The sequence below is a fragment of the Nyctereutes procyonoides genome, unplaced genomic scaffold, assembly GCF_905146905.1.
Source record: "Nyctereutes procyonoides isolate TBG_1078 unplaced genomic scaffold, NYPRO_anot_genome, whole genome shotgun sequence".
Classification (NCBI taxonomy): Eukaryota; Metazoa; Chordata; class Mammalia; order Carnivora; family Canidae; genus Nyctereutes; species Nyctereutes procyonoides.
In genome coordinates, this window is record NW_026575036.1 from 21,672,075 (window position 1) to 21,690,661 (window position 18,587).

At 43.8% G+C, this 18,587-nt stretch overlaps 1 protein-coding gene across 1 annotated transcript in view; it reads right to left on the bottom strand.

Moving 5' to 3' along the window:
- Positions 1-17,122, bottom strand: part of ADAMTS20 (ADAM metallopeptidase with thrombospondin type 1 motif 20) — a 163,910-nt gene extending 146,788 nt beyond the window's left edge. The window contains exons 1-3 of the mRNA XM_055318796.1: positions 17,023-17,122; positions 16,141-16,502; positions 4,048-4,210 (exon numbers count right to left, since the gene is read on the bottom strand). Of these exons, the coding sequence (XP_055174771.1) occupies positions 4,048-4,210; positions 16,141-16,502; positions 17,023-17,113 (616 nt within the window). The 5' untranslated portion in view covers positions 17,114-17,122. The remainder of the gene's footprint in view (positions 1-4,047; positions 4,211-16,140; positions 16,503-17,022) is intronic.
- Positions 17,123-18,587: the final 1,465 nt, after the last annotated feature.

Below are 18,587 nucleotides of genomic sequence, written 5' to 3' on the forward strand. Positions count from 1 at the left end.
TGATGCTGACTTAATCTTCAAAAGGGAAATCATCCGTGTGTGAAGGAAATTTGCAAGAATTTTCATGCATTCACAGGAATATTATCCACATGGCTTACACACAGAACAAGCTTTACCACCTCAAAGCGGAGGAAAAAGCTTTAAGGAAATTATCTTCCATGTACCGTCTTACGTGCACTTCACTGGACATTCCAATCCTTTGTCAACAACAGAGCTGCTTTGGTTCAGTGCCCTGGCCTTCAGTCTCCTCTCATTCAAACCCAAAACTATCTCTAAAAAATAAATACTGGGCAGCCCAGGTGGCTCAGCGGTTTAGCGCCGCCTTCAGTCCAGGGCCTGATCCTGGAGACCCGGGATCGAGTCCCACGTCCGGCTCCCTGCATGGAGCCTGCTTCTCCCTCTGCCTGTGTCTCTGCCTCTCTCTCTGTCTCTCTCGCTCTCTCTCTCTCTCAAATAAAAATATTTTTAAAAATTAAATAAAATAATTAAAAAATAAATACTGCCAAGTGAGTAACACCTTCAAATGATCATAGGATGTCTCAGCTTTAAAACGGTTTCCTCAATGCTTATGGAATAGCCCACAAATCCTACAGTCCTTTCAGATCTGCATCTGTACCTTCAGAATCCCATTTCCCCTACCTTCCCATACTCTTCATGCACGTCAGGACTCTGAACGTACCAATACTATTCCCTCTTCTCTACAGACCTCTTCTAACTCCTACGGATTAATTCATGATTTGACATTCAGCCACAGAATCAAACTGTTTTATGCTTATGTCTGCCAGCACAGCCCAGCTTTCACAGGCACATTAAAGTCCTTAAAAGCCCTCAACCTACAAACCCCAATACTGATTTCACTTTCTGCCCAACAGAGGCCCTCTCCACCTAACAACCTCCCAACAGTGTAGTAATAAAGCCTTTTGCCCATACTCTCTCCCACACTTCCCAGCCTCCTGACCAACCCAGATGCTTCCCCACATGGCTTATCACGGGCCATGTCCCCGTCTCTTGAAAATTTTAAGAGATTTCTTTTAAAGGCAGTATATCTCCATTTCTGTCACTTTACCATGCTTTATCCAAAACTTTTGAATGCAAGTCCTCCTCTACTTTTTATCTTGCTTAGAAAATGCTTATGAATCCTTCACAATGGAGATTAAGTGGTTTAAATATCACCACCTTGGTAAAACCCAAAGCAGTTGTTCTCAGCTCCTTCAGCTGCATAAAATATCGCTCCTAACCCAGGGCAGCCTTGGTTGTTTTGTGATTTCTGTTCTTGTGTTCTTTTACACCCACTGGGCTTTGAGAACCTGAATAAAGAGAATCATGCAAGTCTTATCCAGTACAAGCCTTTGTACATATTAGGGACTCAAAGACTAAGAAAGAAGAAACTTAGAAAAAAGTAGAAAAAATCATAGAAACTTTAAAGCTGGCTAACAGGGATCCCTGGGTGGCGCAGCGGTTTAGCGCCTGCCTTTGGCCCAGGGCGCGATCCTGGAGACCCGGGATCAAATCCCACGTCGGGCTCCGGGTGCATGGAGCCTGCTTCTCCCTCTAACTGTGTCTCTGCCTCTCTCTCTCTCTCTCTCTCTCTCTCTCTCTCTCTCTCTCTCTCACTGTGTCCCTATCATAAATAAATAAAGATTAAAAAAAAAAAAGAAAAAAAAAGAAAAAATAAATAAAGCTGGCTAACATCATCTAAAATCTACTGAAAGACATTTAATTTTCACTCACATCAAGTTCTGTTTAATACAATAGATGTTTTAAGCTCCTAACCGCATAAAACGGAGAGAAGAGGGACAGGGTAGCAGCGGAAGAAAGGGAGCAGGGCTTGCCAAATCTGAGAAACATATCAGTTCTGCTTTGCCTTGGATGATAAGCAATAGAACTCACTTAAGATCTAGAAGATTTTTCATTCCTGTCAACCTTTTCAGAGCTTCCCCATTCTGAGGTTTTAGTTTTGTTAGTTTTGATGGTGGTAGTGTTGTGGGGGGCTAAGGGGAAACATTTGCTCATTTTGAGGGTTTTTCTGTGTTTTGTTATTTCTACTCAATTTTACTTCCATCTGATGCCTACCTGGGAGCCTGGTATCCACAACAGGTAGGTTTGGCTACCAAATATCATTTGAATGGCCTTAAGATACATGGTGAACTCTGATGTTGAAAACAACCTAATTCATCAAGGCTGAAACTGCTATGAATTGCAACATTTTTGAGTCACAATGAATTAAGACCATGAACAGAGGTGTGAAAAAATGAGTTTTCCACTTAACGTTTTTGGTTCATATGCTAAATATCTTTAAGCCAACCTATTTGAAGAGGTTCTCATGAATGCTCACCTACAGAATATAAGATCCTCCAAGTATTTCTGAATAATGTGTGAATTGAGGAAGAAAAAGCCTTTGATAACATTTTAGTAATTACATTCCCAACTCTCCATTTTTACTAACAAAATGATGATTAGCAGCTAATTATTTAGGCCATTAATTGATTGCTTTGTGATTAAAACTATGTATGTTAACTGTACTTAAAAACGGAGGTACTTTAAGAATGGATATTGCCTTCCATGTTTTAGTAATTAAATGTTGTGGAAAAGTACACATTGTGATCAGAAAACAAAATACCATAGCTTTTTCTATTTTTGTGGGGTTTTTTTAATAATAAATCTTTAGTATAAAAATTTTTTTAAACAAAAGCCTCTGGCTTTTCTTGTACCATTCTCTTTCTGATAATGAACACTGAGTGTGAATGCAAAACCCTGCATATCATTATGTGAAACATTTATGCATTCAGAGTGTCTACTTGGTGGTTTTCTTCTTAAGAAGCTAAACAATTCATTAAACAAGCTGCTCCTGAATGGTAGATCAGAACAAGCATAAGCTGCCTTCTGTAGAATTCTATTGTGAAGCTGTACCCATTTGTGTTTTCTTTGAAGCCATAAAAATGAAACCCTTATGCTCATATTAAAAGCATAAGAAAGGCATCTATTATGTCAATAGATTTAAAACACGGCCTTAGACACAGTGAGAACCACTCCAAAATGGCACTCTTATAATAGCAAAGGTTAAGAAGTGCATTCCCAGAGAAAACCTTCAAAGGCCTACATATCATTATATCCCAAAACAGATGGCATTGCAGTGTTTGGAACTATAGTTTATGGACACCTACAATCTCAAATAAATCCTTTCTAATCCCACTCTTTTGTCTAGATTTTGTACTTTGATGATAACTGCAGGTGCCTTTCTCCATTCTTCAGAGAATGACAAGGATATGAAGATTCATGTACACACATGGACACAACTCTTACTAGGACTTTAATGCACAAATATTTTACTAGCATCAGATTTATACTTTATAGATACCTAGGATTCCTACCTTCTAATCCATTATAAATCTTCAGCCTGAATTTTGTAGGAAAATCAAACATATACGTCATCCTGGTGGAAGTATAAACTCATGAAAATCATTTTACAAACAATATGAATTCTCTACAATTTGTGTGTATACTCAGGAGAATCTCAACACAGCAGATGGAAACAAGAAAATTCACAGCAGCACCATTTATCAGAATGACAAAATGCACATAGCCCAGCCCAAAAGTTTATCAATAGGAAAATGAACAAATGGACTGTAATATACTCAATATTGCATAGCAATGACAAATGAACTTCTGCACACACCAATATAAACCTCAAAAGCAATGTTGAGCAAGAGTGAGAAAACTATGAGTGTTTCCTTTACATATAAAGTTGAGCAACGAGTTATTGTTCCTTAGCTTATTCAATTAACTAAAACTCTTAAGGAAAAGCACACTAGTGTGACTGATTGCAGCATAAAGTTTATGATTATTTGTTACAGATCTCAAACTGAATGCTTCTTTGGATCTTAGTTTACAAAACTGCCTACAGACACTAATTTCTAATGGGTCCTTACGGGCCAAGAAAATTTGTTTAAAATATATTTCAATATTTAAGGGAAATATGTCAATTCTAACCGATAAAGATATTTAAGTAGTGTGATTGTACCAAAAGAGTTTTACTTCACAATTTACCTGAAACTTCACAAGGCTTGTGAGATTGCAGAAAATAGTTGCTCTTTATTTCCTGTCTGTATATAAGATGTGGTTTGTTATGATCATCTTCATGCTCGCTCCCATCTGCCTTCATTATAGGTTCTAAGAAATATTCACCATCATGGGCTTTAAATGTTCCCATCTGAAAACAAAGAAAAGAATTAACTTGGTCACTAAGGGAAAGCATGCAGTGCCGCAGGTGAAAGGGAGCACCAGAAAGCAGGACACCCAGAATTCTATTCACTAAATGTCATCCACTGACTAGAACATTTTCTTTCCATGGTTCCCTTCATTCTCATATATTGAGTCATGAAGACTGACTCATAGGCAGAGTTGAGATGACTGGCATCCCAGGTGTAAACAGTGGTATAGGTGATGACATCAAAATGGAAAAAAAAAAAATCTAGCACATTCTAGTAATAAGAAAGCCTGTTTGGCTTGGTCTATAGCAGGCAGTGAGAGACAAGACTTAAGGTTGTCTGGGGTCAGATTAGAGATCTTCAAAGGTGATGCTAGCAATTTAGAATTTGTAAGCAAAAAAATAAAAAATAAAAAATAAAAATAAAAAAATAAAAAATAAAAAAAAGAATTTGTAAGCAATGCAGAGCCACTGAAGAGTTTTCACGAAGGTCTACCTTCTAAATTCCAGAATCCACTAACTTGCCTTTCAACATCTCCACTTACATAACTAGTAGCATTTTCAACTTGAACCTGTCCAAAGCCAAACTTGATTTGCAGTCCAAACCTGCCCTTTCTTCAATGGTCCCTATGTCAGTAAATGGCAACCATATCATTCCAATAATTCAGGCCAAAAGTTTTTAGAGAAATCCAGGATGGGCTCTTGTGTCCACACAGACATCCCACATTCAATTCATCTGCAAATCCTGATGGCTCAACCTTCAAAGCATAACTGAAATCCAACCACTTCTGCCAAATTTTACTACCACATCCATGATCTAACCTCACGCTTGGTTTCCTCTGTAAACCAACTGCCCTCCAGTCTCTATGGAATAGTCACAGTAATTCCTCAAGTCTAGATCATGTCACTCAAAAAACAAACATGACCAAGTCGTTCAGTAAGATCCAAACTCCTTACAATAGTCTACAATGTCCTGATGTCCCCACCCTTTCCCCCACTGTCCCTCCAGGCACACGACCAATTGTGATTTCTCCCACTTCCACCTTGGCTCATTCTACAGCTCTACTCCTGGCACCTCTGCTATTCCTCAAATATGACAAGGAAATGCCTACCTCAGGACCTTTGCTAAAACTTCTGCTTCAAACACTTCTCCCAGCTAGCTCCTCTAGCACTTGTTTCAGGTTTCTGCTTGACACTTAACACCCTCTAAGAAATGTCACCCCACCTCCTAGATCCACTCCTTTTATCCAGTTTCAGTTTTCTTCCCTTATCACTACCTCATTTTGTTTGATGCCCACTACAATATAAGCTCCATAGCAGAACTTTTGCCTTTACTCTTCTCTGCATGCCTCTCATGCCTGCCACATACCAGACATCGGTGTATGAGTAACATTAAATTGATGGAGAAGACTAAAAGTCAACTATTTTTAAGACTATAAGGATGAAGTTTAATTTAGCATTTTTGTGTGTTATAGATGGTGGCAAAAAAAAAAAAAACATTAGCAGTTCTAAGATAAAGGCTATAAAACCCTAAAGAGAGGTAACAGAACCTGATTTACAGTGACAGCAATGGTATGAGTTGGAAGAGAAAGACTACAAGATGCGAATGCCTGAGGAAAGAAAAAAAAAAATTTAAATAGAGACCACGAGGGAGAATTTATGATAGAGATACTTTTCTGATGAAATAGGATTTACCAAAAGGACTCCAGAAATGTTGAAACTCCAAACAGACCCCATACAGATCCAATTCAAAGACCACTGACCACCTCTATTTACATAAACTATGGTACAGCCATACAGTGGAATATCCTGTGGCTACAAAGAATAAACATTTCGTGTAGTGTTACAGAAAGACCTCCGATTATTTCTTGGATACTCTTTTTTTTTCCTTACTCTTCTAGTGGCCTATGCTCTAGCACCTCTAATACTACCAGTGCCCGTTTTCCAACTACAAATCACTTATTTTCAATATATAAGAAAATTCCAGCTCTCTATGGCTTCCCTGAAAATATAATTTCAGTTTCTACTTATGCAATTTCAATTTTACTTATGCTTATAAGTAACAGACTAATTTTGACACCTGAGTAAATGAACCCATAGGAAAATTGCTTTCTGCCTTTTTAAAAAGGCATGCTAAAGAAGGGAAGTGTGATAGTATCTCAGTAAAAGATACCAATGATTATGAGGTGGCTTATTACATATCTCAATGCATGCATCCACAGAACTACTTTGAATACAAAACTACTTCTCCCAAGCTATACTGAAGATCTACCTTGGAAGTTTTTATACTCTTTTTGGATCAAAATCCGACAATAAGGTATTCCTATCATAATGTTCCAGTCACACCGCACAGGAGTCAAACCTGAATTCCCACATGAGAAGTGAGAATAGCTCTATCCAGAGTCCATAAGAACCTCCTTTTAAGTTGTGCTAGAACACTGTAGCCTGCTAAGAATATGGCCTTTAGAACTCAAAAGCTTTTCTTCCACAAGGACTTTATGTTTTAGAATACTTGAAGAATAATTTGTCCTCAAAGTGACTCTTTTGTATTTATCAATGAAGAACTTATAAATAGATTACGTCCATCATTTTTTTTCTATAATCCACCCCACTGCAGAGGACTTTCTGTTCAAATAAAAGTATTAGAGCTTTGCCTAAAATCTCTTAAGAAAGGGTTTTTTGTTGTTGTTGTTGGTTTTGTGTATGTAGTTTGTGTGTCTGTGTGTGTTTTTTAACTTGGAAAGAAACCTGGTAAGATATTGAAGGACTTAAAACAGGTGGTTCATAGAATTATATTTAGATCATGCCATATTTTTAGCAACCTGCCTATCTGCAGAGGGCCACTGCAATTTGATTCATGAGAAATGCCAATCAAATTCCAAACACTTTCTTTGGAACACTATTAAAAGCAACAAAACTAGTTTTCACTTGGGAAAGGGTTTCCCACTTATTGGAGCAATGATCTTCTATTTGCCAAGCTGTACTGAAAGGCAGTAAGTGATTATACATACAACTGGTTCCAATTTAGTCTCATAGGTCAAAATTTTTATGTTTTAGAGTATTTTTTATAATATGTAATTGTTTTTCCAAAATGTTACTTCATATTGTGGCATTTATACATACTTTCTTCCAAATACATGGCAAACACATGTACTGTAGCCACAACCAATAATGTACTCAGATTTCATTAAAGAGTAAAAACAAGTAGAATATATAAACCATTTGGACGCTTTTCCCAAATCGTTTACAGTTATCACATTAGTATTGGCAACTACAGAACATTCAAAATAAGATCCAATTGAGTAAGTCAATTAGAGGCTCTACTGAATTTTAGCAACAAATTACTCTCAACGATTAATAAAATTGGATTTTAATTCCAGGGGTGGATCACAAGTAATTACGTATTTCAGTCTTTGTGGTGGTAGTTATTCATAAGTCATAATGAGAATCAGTTTAATGCTATTTACAATAAGAGCCTGAATAGGAGTTCTGTGTTTATACTTACAGAAACTTGGGCAAGTCACTTCATATCTGATCCTCAATTCCACGACCTGGAGAGTAGAACTAAAACTACCTAATTTCTTGAGAAAGACAATATGTTAAAATGTCGATGATTTTGAAATGGGATGAAAAATTCTCCACTAAAAACACAGATGTTACCGCCACCCTTTTTCCTCTGGGCAGAGTGTAATCGTTATGTAATGAAAGATCATGAAGATGAACTCAGATTCATTGTTACTTTTGGATCCTCCATTAGGTGCAGGTTTTTTTTTTTTTCTCCCCAACAGTTCATAACACCACTGATCAAGCCTACGAAATAGAGTATTATACATAAGCATGCACTGACTGAATCAGCAATATGAAGAAAATCAGTTGTCTCCAGGAACCTGAAGTAGAAAATTCTAAGGTTTTCAAGAAGGGTCTTTCTTTCCTCTAACAACATTCTTTATTCCCCATTCCATGGACAACTCCAGATCTCCAGTATAAAAGTGAGAGGAAGCTATAGAGAGGAAGTGTATTGCCTATACTTCCCCTGAAAAGAGACCACTCTCACCAATCCTTGCTCATAAGGATCAAGAAAAGGACTCTGGACTCATCCACCTAAGCCTTAGATAACCAAATGAGTCTGATCCAAGTAGTACCCCAGCAACATTAATAACAAGGAATAAATTCCGCAGTACTCCTCTTTCTTCTAGGCACAGAGGTGTTTTTGAAGTTATGGGAATGCACTAAAAGCAGAACGGTCGAGGGGGACTAGGGAGTGGTTCTCAGGAGTCTCCCAACTTCCTGAAATATCTGGAGACATAAAAACTAAAGTCATAACAATTAATTTGTATGTTATTCAGAACTGCTTGGAGATGTGTAACGGAAATATCTTCATGATCTATTGTTGGAATGTTATAAGCCAAGGTTGCTTGAAAATATGTAACATCTAGAAGGACACATGCCATACACCTGCCAGACCATTGGTCATATTAATAGCATGTTTTTTTTTTCCTGGTTTCTTATGATTTACAATTAACATACGTACTCTTCAATTATTTAGAGAAATAGTTTTCACTTTCAGGTCTCCCATTCTATTTTTCCCTGAAGTTTACAACATATTGTAGTTTTGTTCTACTTTAGTACAGCTGGACTTCTATTGAGCTCATCAGTGAGGTGAGAATCCAGTATTTTGCTTTTCCTTAGGAGATCTCCTCAGCATTCAGATTGTACATCAATGCCTTTAAGATTGTGGCAACTGTCACAGAAAACTCGAAGCAATTACCAAAACTCGATCTGCCATCAGAAGTCAACTAAGTTTTTGAGGTATTTAAGTTGTCAAAGAACCATGGGCCTAGACTCAAGAAGCCTTGACTGCTTTAGTTGTAACATAATCCATAGACCCTTAATTACTTCAGCATTCCTGAAAAGTGTCCCCACCCCCACCACCTGACAGCATCCTCCTAGCAGCTTAGACAAGGCCATGGAAGACAACAGGCAAGACCCTCCCGGAAAGCAGAACCAGGGGTCTTTGTAACTGGACTTCTCAGAAAGAAGAATCAAGGAAGGTAATCAAAGAACTCTCTTACCAAAGTAGTAGGCAAACTCTCCACAGCCCCTCTGTAGAAGTCCAACATTGCTATAAATCAGTTACTAATGGGTACCTCTTTCTATAGGAAGTTTAAGATTAGGGTTGTAGTCATGCTGTATATAGGGTTGGGAATAGAAGACAGTGTCCCTCTGAAGTTGTCTCCTTGTAGACAAGATGACAATGACGTGTAGGAAGGAAGAACAAAGGGACACTTGGTGAACGGAAGAAGAGCCGAAGAGCCTATAGTAAAGACTGGTGGTGAGCACCAGTATCTATTCTCTCTTCTTCCTGGTCATATTACTTGCCCCTCACTTTTCAGCCCTTTGCAGCTCAGTAGAGCCAGGCATCAGCAAAATGCAAACAGAAGTACCGTGTCACTTTCAGACTAAGATAATCAAGAGCCACTATGCCTTCATGCTATTACTATGGTAATAAGGCATTCATGTAGCTCATGAACATTTGAATATTCTTGTAATGACATACTGTACCACTAGTATATGACAGTGACTAGTACACAATAAATGACTTCTAAGTATTTGTTGAAAAAATTACTTCCCCCAAATATTAATATGAATTAAACAGCTTAAGTATATTTCATAGAAACAGGAAGTATGAGCAAAACAAAGCCTCAGGTAACAAGGTACAACATAACCCCATATGAATGGTACTACTTAGAGATCTCAGATTTAACCTATGCAGTTTGATGTCCAAGTACCTCAACTAAAATCACTCAAATTAATTTTCCTGCATTGCAAGACTGATAAAAAAGAACTAGCCTAATTACTTAGCACATTAAAAGTGGCTTTAGCTCATTCATCCACCTATGTATTGAGCATTTCCACGTTCTGTATCGGTTGTCACAATCATCCCCACACTTAAAACCTATAAATAAGAAGTGTGAACAACCACAATTCAATAAATGGTGTATAAAGAGTCACCCAGTAGTGGAACAAAGGCAGGCCTGTCAGCTCTGTCTAGAGAAAATCAGGGATAAGGAAAGGTTTAAAATTGATCTGAAGGATGAAGAGTTTAGGAGAAAGGACTTTCTAGACAAAGTAAATAGAAATTAAAAGTATTATAAATAATATATAAACCTATTCTGGAACCAAACACGTTGTTTCTAGAATTCTCTTCCTTGCCACCTGTTTGTCAATATCTTTCTTGGTTAATGGTCACAGGATCATGCAGTCATTTAAGTAAGTCAAGATTATTTTGATCTCCTTTTAGGGTCCAAAATTCTAGTCTGTTTCCTACAAGGCTATTCAACTTCAGCACTGACATTTTGATAGTTACTTGTAGAAGAGGCTGTTCTGTGCATTGGGGGAAGTTTAGCAACATCCTTGTCTTCTAGCCACTAGATGCTAAGAGCATCCACTTTACCGCCCCCGCCACCCCAACTGTAACTGGTAAAATGGTTTCCAAACATCATCGAGAATCCCAAGGGACAAAAGTGCCCCCAGTTGAGAACCACTCGTCTACAGTAGCACACCTTCCATAGGCACCCACTCTTCCCTTCACTGCCGCAATCGCTTTACTTCAAGGGGCTCTTTTTCCTGCTCCATGGTAGGCTAAGAGTGGTCCTTTCAATGACTTGCTGCCTCCCCTAGACCCTGCACAAAACCACATGAGGGGAGGCCCCTTGCAGTGAGTCCAGGCCTCCCCCCCCCCAACCCACTCCCTTTTCCGGCTGCACAAGGCCATGAGCTTGACTTTCCATATCCACATGGAGTCATCCTGCAAAGTGTAGTTGAGGGTCTTATTTCCACTACAGGTCTCAATGCTCTTACTCCTTCCTCCAAGTTCACACAACACTCTCCACAGTCCTCTCAAGAGCCTAAAACGGACTTCCAGTGTTTGTGTGCCTGGGGTCTGTATATGGTGGCCCTGAGAATGCTGAGCATAACTGGCCAAGGGCCTCAGCTACTGGGGTTTGAAATCCATCGTTGTTTGCAGACCAGCCATCCCTCTCAAATGCTACTCCCATTTAGTAATGGAGTGTGACAATACTAAGGGTATACTCATCCTCAGGCAGGAGACTCTTCTCCCAGCCCAATCTGGCTTGGGGCAGGCTTTACTGAACCTTGCTTAGACTCCCAGCAGCCTTGGATTCCTCTACCCAACAGTCCCATCCTCCCTGTTTCAAATTTCACACTCTATTTTCTGACACAGGCACTTCCCCCTAAAAAAAAAAAAAAAAAAAAAAAAAAAAAATGCTTGCATACACAATCCCACCTTGTCATCTTCTTCTTGGAGAATCTAAACTAAGATTAGAATGTTAAGTGGCATAAGAAATTCTCCGTGGTATTGGAGTACTTAATAGAGTATGTGAATAACCAAGAGGTCTTTACGAATTTTTTCCACCAAAAAAAAAAAATATATATATGTGTGTATATATATATATATATATATATATATACATATATATATATATGAATGCAGAATGGCGTATGTCATGATGTGAGGCTATGTTAGTCATGGAGAAATAGGAAGTTCAGAAAACTTTCCTTGAATAGACAAAAATCAGTAAAAAGATAAGAAATAACCGTATGGAAAGTGAACAAGAAGTCACTAAAGCAACTCAATAATCAGAGCATTAGTGCCTGACATGCTGCAGAATGGTTATGAGAAACTTCAAAAAAGTACACAGCGCCACTGCAAGTTACTGCAGGAGAACACTGTATAAGCCAGATGCAATGTCTGGTTTTATGACATCTGGAAACGGTTTCTTTCAACCAAAGAGACTGCACTGCTTCAAATCCCACCAAGAAATAGTGAAGTTAACAGTCTAGGCAGTCGGGTTAGTCCCTGAGGGCCTGTGGAAGAAGGGAACCCACTGGGTAATATGAGAAGAGGGCTAGTAGAGACAGAGGTTGCTGCAAGAAGCCTCTGTATAATTTATACATGCCACCCTGACAAGTCTACACCCAAAATTCAGCTCATTAAAATACTGACCTCTACTACTTCGGCAACAGTGCTAACATTACGAGAAGATAAGAGAATGGGACCATGAAAACGAAGCTTAAAGTGGAATAGAGGGGTATTAAGGCCTGATAACTATGCATTCTGTGACAGTTTATCAATGGACTAAAAAAGTTTGACTAGCCATTAGGACTTAAAGGTAGCTTTAGGACTCGGTTTCATTTTCATATCTACCGTAGATTTTAGAAATGAATAAATCTGTTTAGACATGTTTGAATTATGTTATACTTATGAGAAATTAAACAGAAAAGCAGAAGTTATACACACATGAAATAAGACTGCTGGCAGATCCTTAGCCCCTTCTGGTTCTTGGACCCAAAACGCTAGTACTAGTTACAGTTCAGTGATTTAGTGAAATATGTAAATACGGAGACTCCAAAAATGGAAAAAAATGGACCATATAGAAATTAAAGTTCACATGTTTAAAGTTAATGCCACACTAGCGCTCTACTTAATTCATGTTGGGGTATTTTTTTTTTTTTTTTAATGGTTGCACAGAAATATTTTGAAGACTTTCTGGCTTTCATTCCCTTCCTCTAGAATAGATAGTTCTCAGTAGCCACCTGAGAAAGGTGGGAAGATGGAAGGGGAACTGGTCAAGTAAACGAGATGTGAAGGGGTAACTTCGTTGGATTCCAGGAAGAAAGGATGACAGGAGAAGAGGAGATGACAAGATGTACACACGGCAACTTCTCCACCAAGGATTAAGATCCTAGAGAGAGAAGACATATTAGTTTAAGGGAATTGCCAAGATAAGTGGTTCAGCATGCTGAGTAGGATTCAGGGAAAGGATCTCTGAAAGAGATCCTCCCCGCACCCTACACACGCCCCCACTAAATGGGAAGTGTAGTAGAATTTGGTAAATGGAAGAACGAAGTCCCCCTTGACTTTCAAATGCCACAGAGTATTTCAGACCCTTAGAGGGCTCTACAAGGCTACCAACAGCAACACTAAGCCACCTTACGTGGTGAAGGTACAGCAGCGGAAGCAGTGATTGAGAAGGGCTGCACAATGCAGCAGCCAGCCAGATTAGGTAAGTGTGGCAGTCAGACCTTGTAGGGACAGGCAGCACCAGTGACATCCAGGAGGGACGTCCAGAAGCCTCAATTGGCCAAAGGAGGCCATAAGTTCTCAGGCCTAGATTTGAGCTACTGGTGCAAGATGCCAAGATGCCCAGCAACTAAGGTACAAAAGACACCAGAAACTAGAGGAACTGGGGGATCATCTCTCCTCCTTCCTCCCCAACAACGACTTTGGGACAAACAGTATGGCCTCGTATGGGGTCAATTTTCATCAGTCGTCAATGTATGCTTGAATCTAGCAACATAGGGGACAATACACATTAATAGAGAAAAAAAAAATCACATTCATTTCAATATACTCAGGAACACACATCCATTTATAATTAAATGCAAACGTAAAGCAAAAAAACAAAGAAACTAGAAAAAAAGAACCCCTCTAAATTTTAAGTCTGGCTCTAACAATCCTTCAGTAAACTTCAATGTTAGTGTTTAACGGACTGGCAGAGGTCAAAGCTAGATCAGAGTCACATACACAAAGTCAAACACCAGTCCGGGAACAAGAAGGAGCAGGGCCAGAAGATTAGCATTAGTAACTTCATAGGCATTGTAGAGAGGTTGATCTGCAAACAATCCAGCTGGTCCAGGTTGTGGGTACAACAATTTTATCCAAATCTAAAGACTAATCTGAGAGTAAGGAGAATTGCATATAATGACAAATGGACTGTAGAATCTACCAGAAGTTCAGCTATTTGAGGACACGACTGTTGTCAAAGAAGTTAATGACTGAGTCAGGGTACAAAGAAGACACACAGCCAAAAATACATAACTAATACCGGTTCTGGTAAAAAAGAGCAGAAGTGGGAAAGTCAAAGAACGGTCATTAATCCCAATAACTTAGACTTCGAATTGGTCATGATCACACCATTAAAGACACTTAGAACATCTCCAGTAATACAGCGAATACCAGGATCTAGCTCTACCATGACCGGGGTATCCTCAATGCAGCCTTACAAAGAAATTAAAACGCATTAGGTACAAAGTAAGTTTTTTAAATGTTAAGTCTGATAAGGTCAACAAATCTCTCAAAAGCAGAGCGCATACATAAGTCAGACTAATAATGTATAATTTAGACAGCTATATCCAAATTGGCACAGTAACAGGCGAGAAGAACTCCAGTCAAGACCTAAAAACATTTCCGTTTCTTGATTTCAAAAAGGGGATATTGAATAATTTGATCTACACCAGCATCATGAATCAACATGAGCAGAAACCTCACTCTTAATAATGCTTCCCATCTGGAATACTTTTCCATGCTGTGAAGCACTAAATCAAGAAAACATTAACCATGACAAATTGTGGTAGTAAATCTAGAACTTTCCAGATGAGCTAGCCATTCTGAAAGGCTCTAGAAAATAATATTTTTCTTTCCTTTGATATATAGGTGGCTGTATGAATATCAGTGCCTCTGCCAATCTGGTGTTTGCAAGCTTCTTACATTTAACACAGCAGAAAGGAAGGAAATTGTTCGAGGCATTCTATGTAAATACAGCTCAAAGTAGCAAGAAAAAGAGCAAGGAGACCTTCCAAATTTACTTAGTGATGACCAACACTCAAACCCAGGAAGACGGCTTACATCAGTTAACCTAAGAGGAAGCACTGCATTTGAATTCGAGAATCCAGTAACCAAATTCTTAGTTGTTTCTTCTTGAACAGGTCTTCCACCAGGAGTTAATGAAGCATCTGTTTTAACAGATCAAAACCTGGGGTTTCAGAAACTTGAATGGGAAAGTGTTAGACCTATTTTTCTGATACTTAACATTTCCTTTAATTAGGATTGTAGGTGAAACCACAGACATTGTGACTTTGTTATCAAAAAGATATCTCTGTATCAGAGTTGGTGTGGCTGGTTTATACTCATGATCACCGCCATAGTAAACAGACCCTTCCCCAATAGACCGCTTAGGGCATTAACGAAGTATATTATGAAACCGTATGTTGTACTCTAACATTTCGATTACTGTCAACCCTTAAAAGGAAGCCAATTTACATTTCACACGTTAAAAGTATGTTGAGAAAAGGTCCTAAATTTCCTCAGACTAGTGTTCATGGTTAAAGGGAAGGGAGGAGGGGGAGATTAGAACCTCTGCCTTCAAGCGAAGGGAACAAAACACAAAGAACCCACTATCTTATTTCATTTCCTTTCTCTGGGAGTTTTTCTTCACCAAAATTTCCATTTTTTTTTACTCCTGTCACTCTAAGGATCGCTTCTCACTTGCTGGTTACCAGGTCTTTGTAGACACTGTCAAACCGTGGTACATTTTGGACGGGGGCAGGTGCAGCCTCTATGGCTAGACCCGTGCTATCAAGAAAGCCACCTTCTCTTGAGACTTTGCATTTGACGTATATTCGTTCCCTCCTAAACTCAAGGAGCAGATTTAATTCAGGGGAGTCCACCTAATTCAGGGGACCCTGCCTCCCTGAGGGCTCCAAAAAAGTTGGTGTGTCAGTGAAGTCCATTTGCCCGCCCTCCTGCTGGAAAAGATCTCCCACGTGCGGCGCAGGCCCCAAAGAACCACCCCCCGACTCACCGGCTCAAGAGCTGACACTTCCAGAAGTCTCGCTGGCTTTGCACACGGGGGGGGGGGGGGGGGGCGGGGGGTGGCGGTTTTGCCAGCAGGTAGACTACGGAGCCTCCAACACCCTGTCCCCGTGCAAGGGACAGCGGCCTTGGGCTTGCGCTCCTCTGTGCGCTGCTCCCTCTGATGACCCCCTCTGACCCCCGGGGTCACCCAGCCACCAACCTGGAAAATGCTGGCCCACGGTGCTGGCTCCCCGCCAGGGGCCCCGAGGGCACTCACCAGGCCTCCGCAGAGGCTGAGGACCGCCGTGTGCTCCCGGCGAGCGTTGACCTGGCCGCGGTAGAAGCAGTGGCGCAGGTCCCGGGGCGCCCCGCCGAGCCCCTCCGGCCCGCGCGCGGGGGCGCCCAGGTGCACCTCGGTGTAGCCGGCGGCCAGGAAGGCCGCGTCCGCGCTCAGGTTCAGCTGGAAGAGCTGCCCGTAGGCGCTGATCCGGTAGTGCGTCCTGGCCGGCGGCGGCCCCGGCGCCTCGGAGCTGCGCTTCCTCCGGCTGAAGGGGTGGCTCTGCGGGAGCACTTCGCCAAACTCATCGACCCGCGCGGGGGTCACCACCTCGTAGGAGCCCAGCGTCCTCACCAGGGCTTCTGCAACCGCGGGAGCGAGCCACTGAGCGCCCCGTCATCACCGCCGCCCGCCCCGGTCCCGGCGCCCCCGGGTCACGCCGAACGCACGCACCCGGGCCGGCGAGGGCGAGGGCGAGGGCGAGGGCGAGGGCGAGGGCGAGGGCGAGGGCGAGGGCGAGGGCGAGGGCGAGGGCGAGGGCGAGGGCGAGGGCGAGGGCGCGCGCACGCACACGCGCACACACACGTGCTCCGCTTTCCCACACCCCCGACCCGCCCCGACCCCCGCGGGCGCAGCCCCTGACACTCGCGGCCCCAGCCCTGCGGGGAGCGCGCGCCTCTGCGCCCCCGCGCGCCCCCGCCGCGCCCCCGCCGCGCCCCCGCCGCGCGGCCCCTGCGGGAGCGAGTCCTCGAAGCCCCGCTCAGCCGCACCCCCGCGGGACGCTTGGGGCCGGCAGATCCGGGGGTCCCCGCGGGCCCCCCTGCAGGGCCGGGGAGCAGGGGCCCCCGCCGCGTAGCCGGAGGCGCCCCGCGGCGACCTCACCTTGCCTGGGGTGCAAGTGAATTTCCCAAGACCTGGCGATGAAGAGCGAGAGCTGATAGAGCAGCCGCGTCAGCCACTTGGCCACCCGCATGGTTGCGCCGGGGCCGGGCCGGGGCGGGGGCGGGGGCGGGGGGAGGCCGACCCGGCTTCCCCGCGCTCCGCAGCTCTCCGCGGCCGCCCGCCGCGCTGCACGCCGACCCCGCGGCGCCCGCCTCAGCAGCCTCCGGAGCAGCAGTCCCGGCCCCGGGCAGGGCCGTGGAGCCACGCCGCCAGCCTCCGCGCCCCGAGCCGCTGCCGCATCGCACTGCAGGCCCCCGGCCCCCGGCCCCCGGCCCTGCGTCGGCGGCCCCGCTCCGCGCCCCGCGCCCCACGCCCCACGCCCGCGCCGCCCTCCGACGCCTTCCCGGGGCCCGAGCGACGCGGGCAGGCGAGTCGCCCCGGCGGGCTCGGGGCCAATATAGCCCCCGCGGGCCGGGCGAGCGCGGGGAGAGCCCGCCTCCGGGGCCGCGCGCGGCCAATCAGCGGCGGGCGCGGCCGGGCTCGTGCTCCCGCGCGGGGCCCGCCCCCGCCCCCGCCCCCGCCCCCCGCTCCCCGCCGCCCCTCGAGCGCCGTCCGAGCGGCGGGTGCGCGCAGCCCCGCACCTGGAGCGCCGGGTCCCCACGCCGAGGAGTAGCGCAGAGCGTCCGCTGGCGGGTCTGTGCCCCTGACGCGCCGCGGGGATCAGCTGCCGCGCGACGTGCTGCGGCCGAGGGGTGACCCCGGTGCAGCTTAGCGGCCAGGCCCCGCCGGCGGGGGCCCCTCTGTGTTCCCGGAGCCGCTGGGAGCCGAAGAGCGCTCGAGGTGCAGAGGGCAGCGCGAGCTTGCAGGCGGCCAGCGTCTCCGGGGCTCATCTGCCGGCTGCAGGATCTCAGTCTCCACAGTTCCTGTATTTGTGGGGTTTTCCCCCCTTTTACTATTCATTTTTGTGCTTAGTTTTGTTTAAAGCCCCCGCCGCCCCGCCTCCAGGGGCGCCTGAGTGGCTCAGTCGGTTAAGTGGCTGCCTTAGGCTCAGGTCATGACCTCGGGCTCCCGGGATGGAGCCCTGCGCCCTGCATCCTGCATCCTGCTCAGCAGGGAGCCTGCTTCTCCCTCTCTGTTCCTCTCCCCGTCTTGTGGGCTCTCTCTCTCTCTCAAATAACTAAAAATAAAAAAATTTTTAAATGTTTCAAATTACTGACACATCAAGCCCCATGGCTCAGGTCATGACCTCAGGCTCCAGGGAGGGAGCCCTGCACCTTGCATCCTGCTCAACAGGGAGCCTGCTTCTCCCTCTCTGTTCCTCTCCCGTCTTGTGCGCTCTCTCTCTCTCTCTCTCTCTCAATTAAATAGAAATAACAATATTTTTAAAGGGGCCCCCAAATTACTGAAACATCAAGCCCCGCAAAGCTTGTGTCGGCCCCTGCCATTGTATCTCTGGGTCATTTTATGAGCCTTTCTACAGGTAGCTTCACAGTATTAATACGTCCTTTCTTTATGATATCCAAACGACCCCAGGCATCTACAATTAGCTTCATCATCCTCAACTA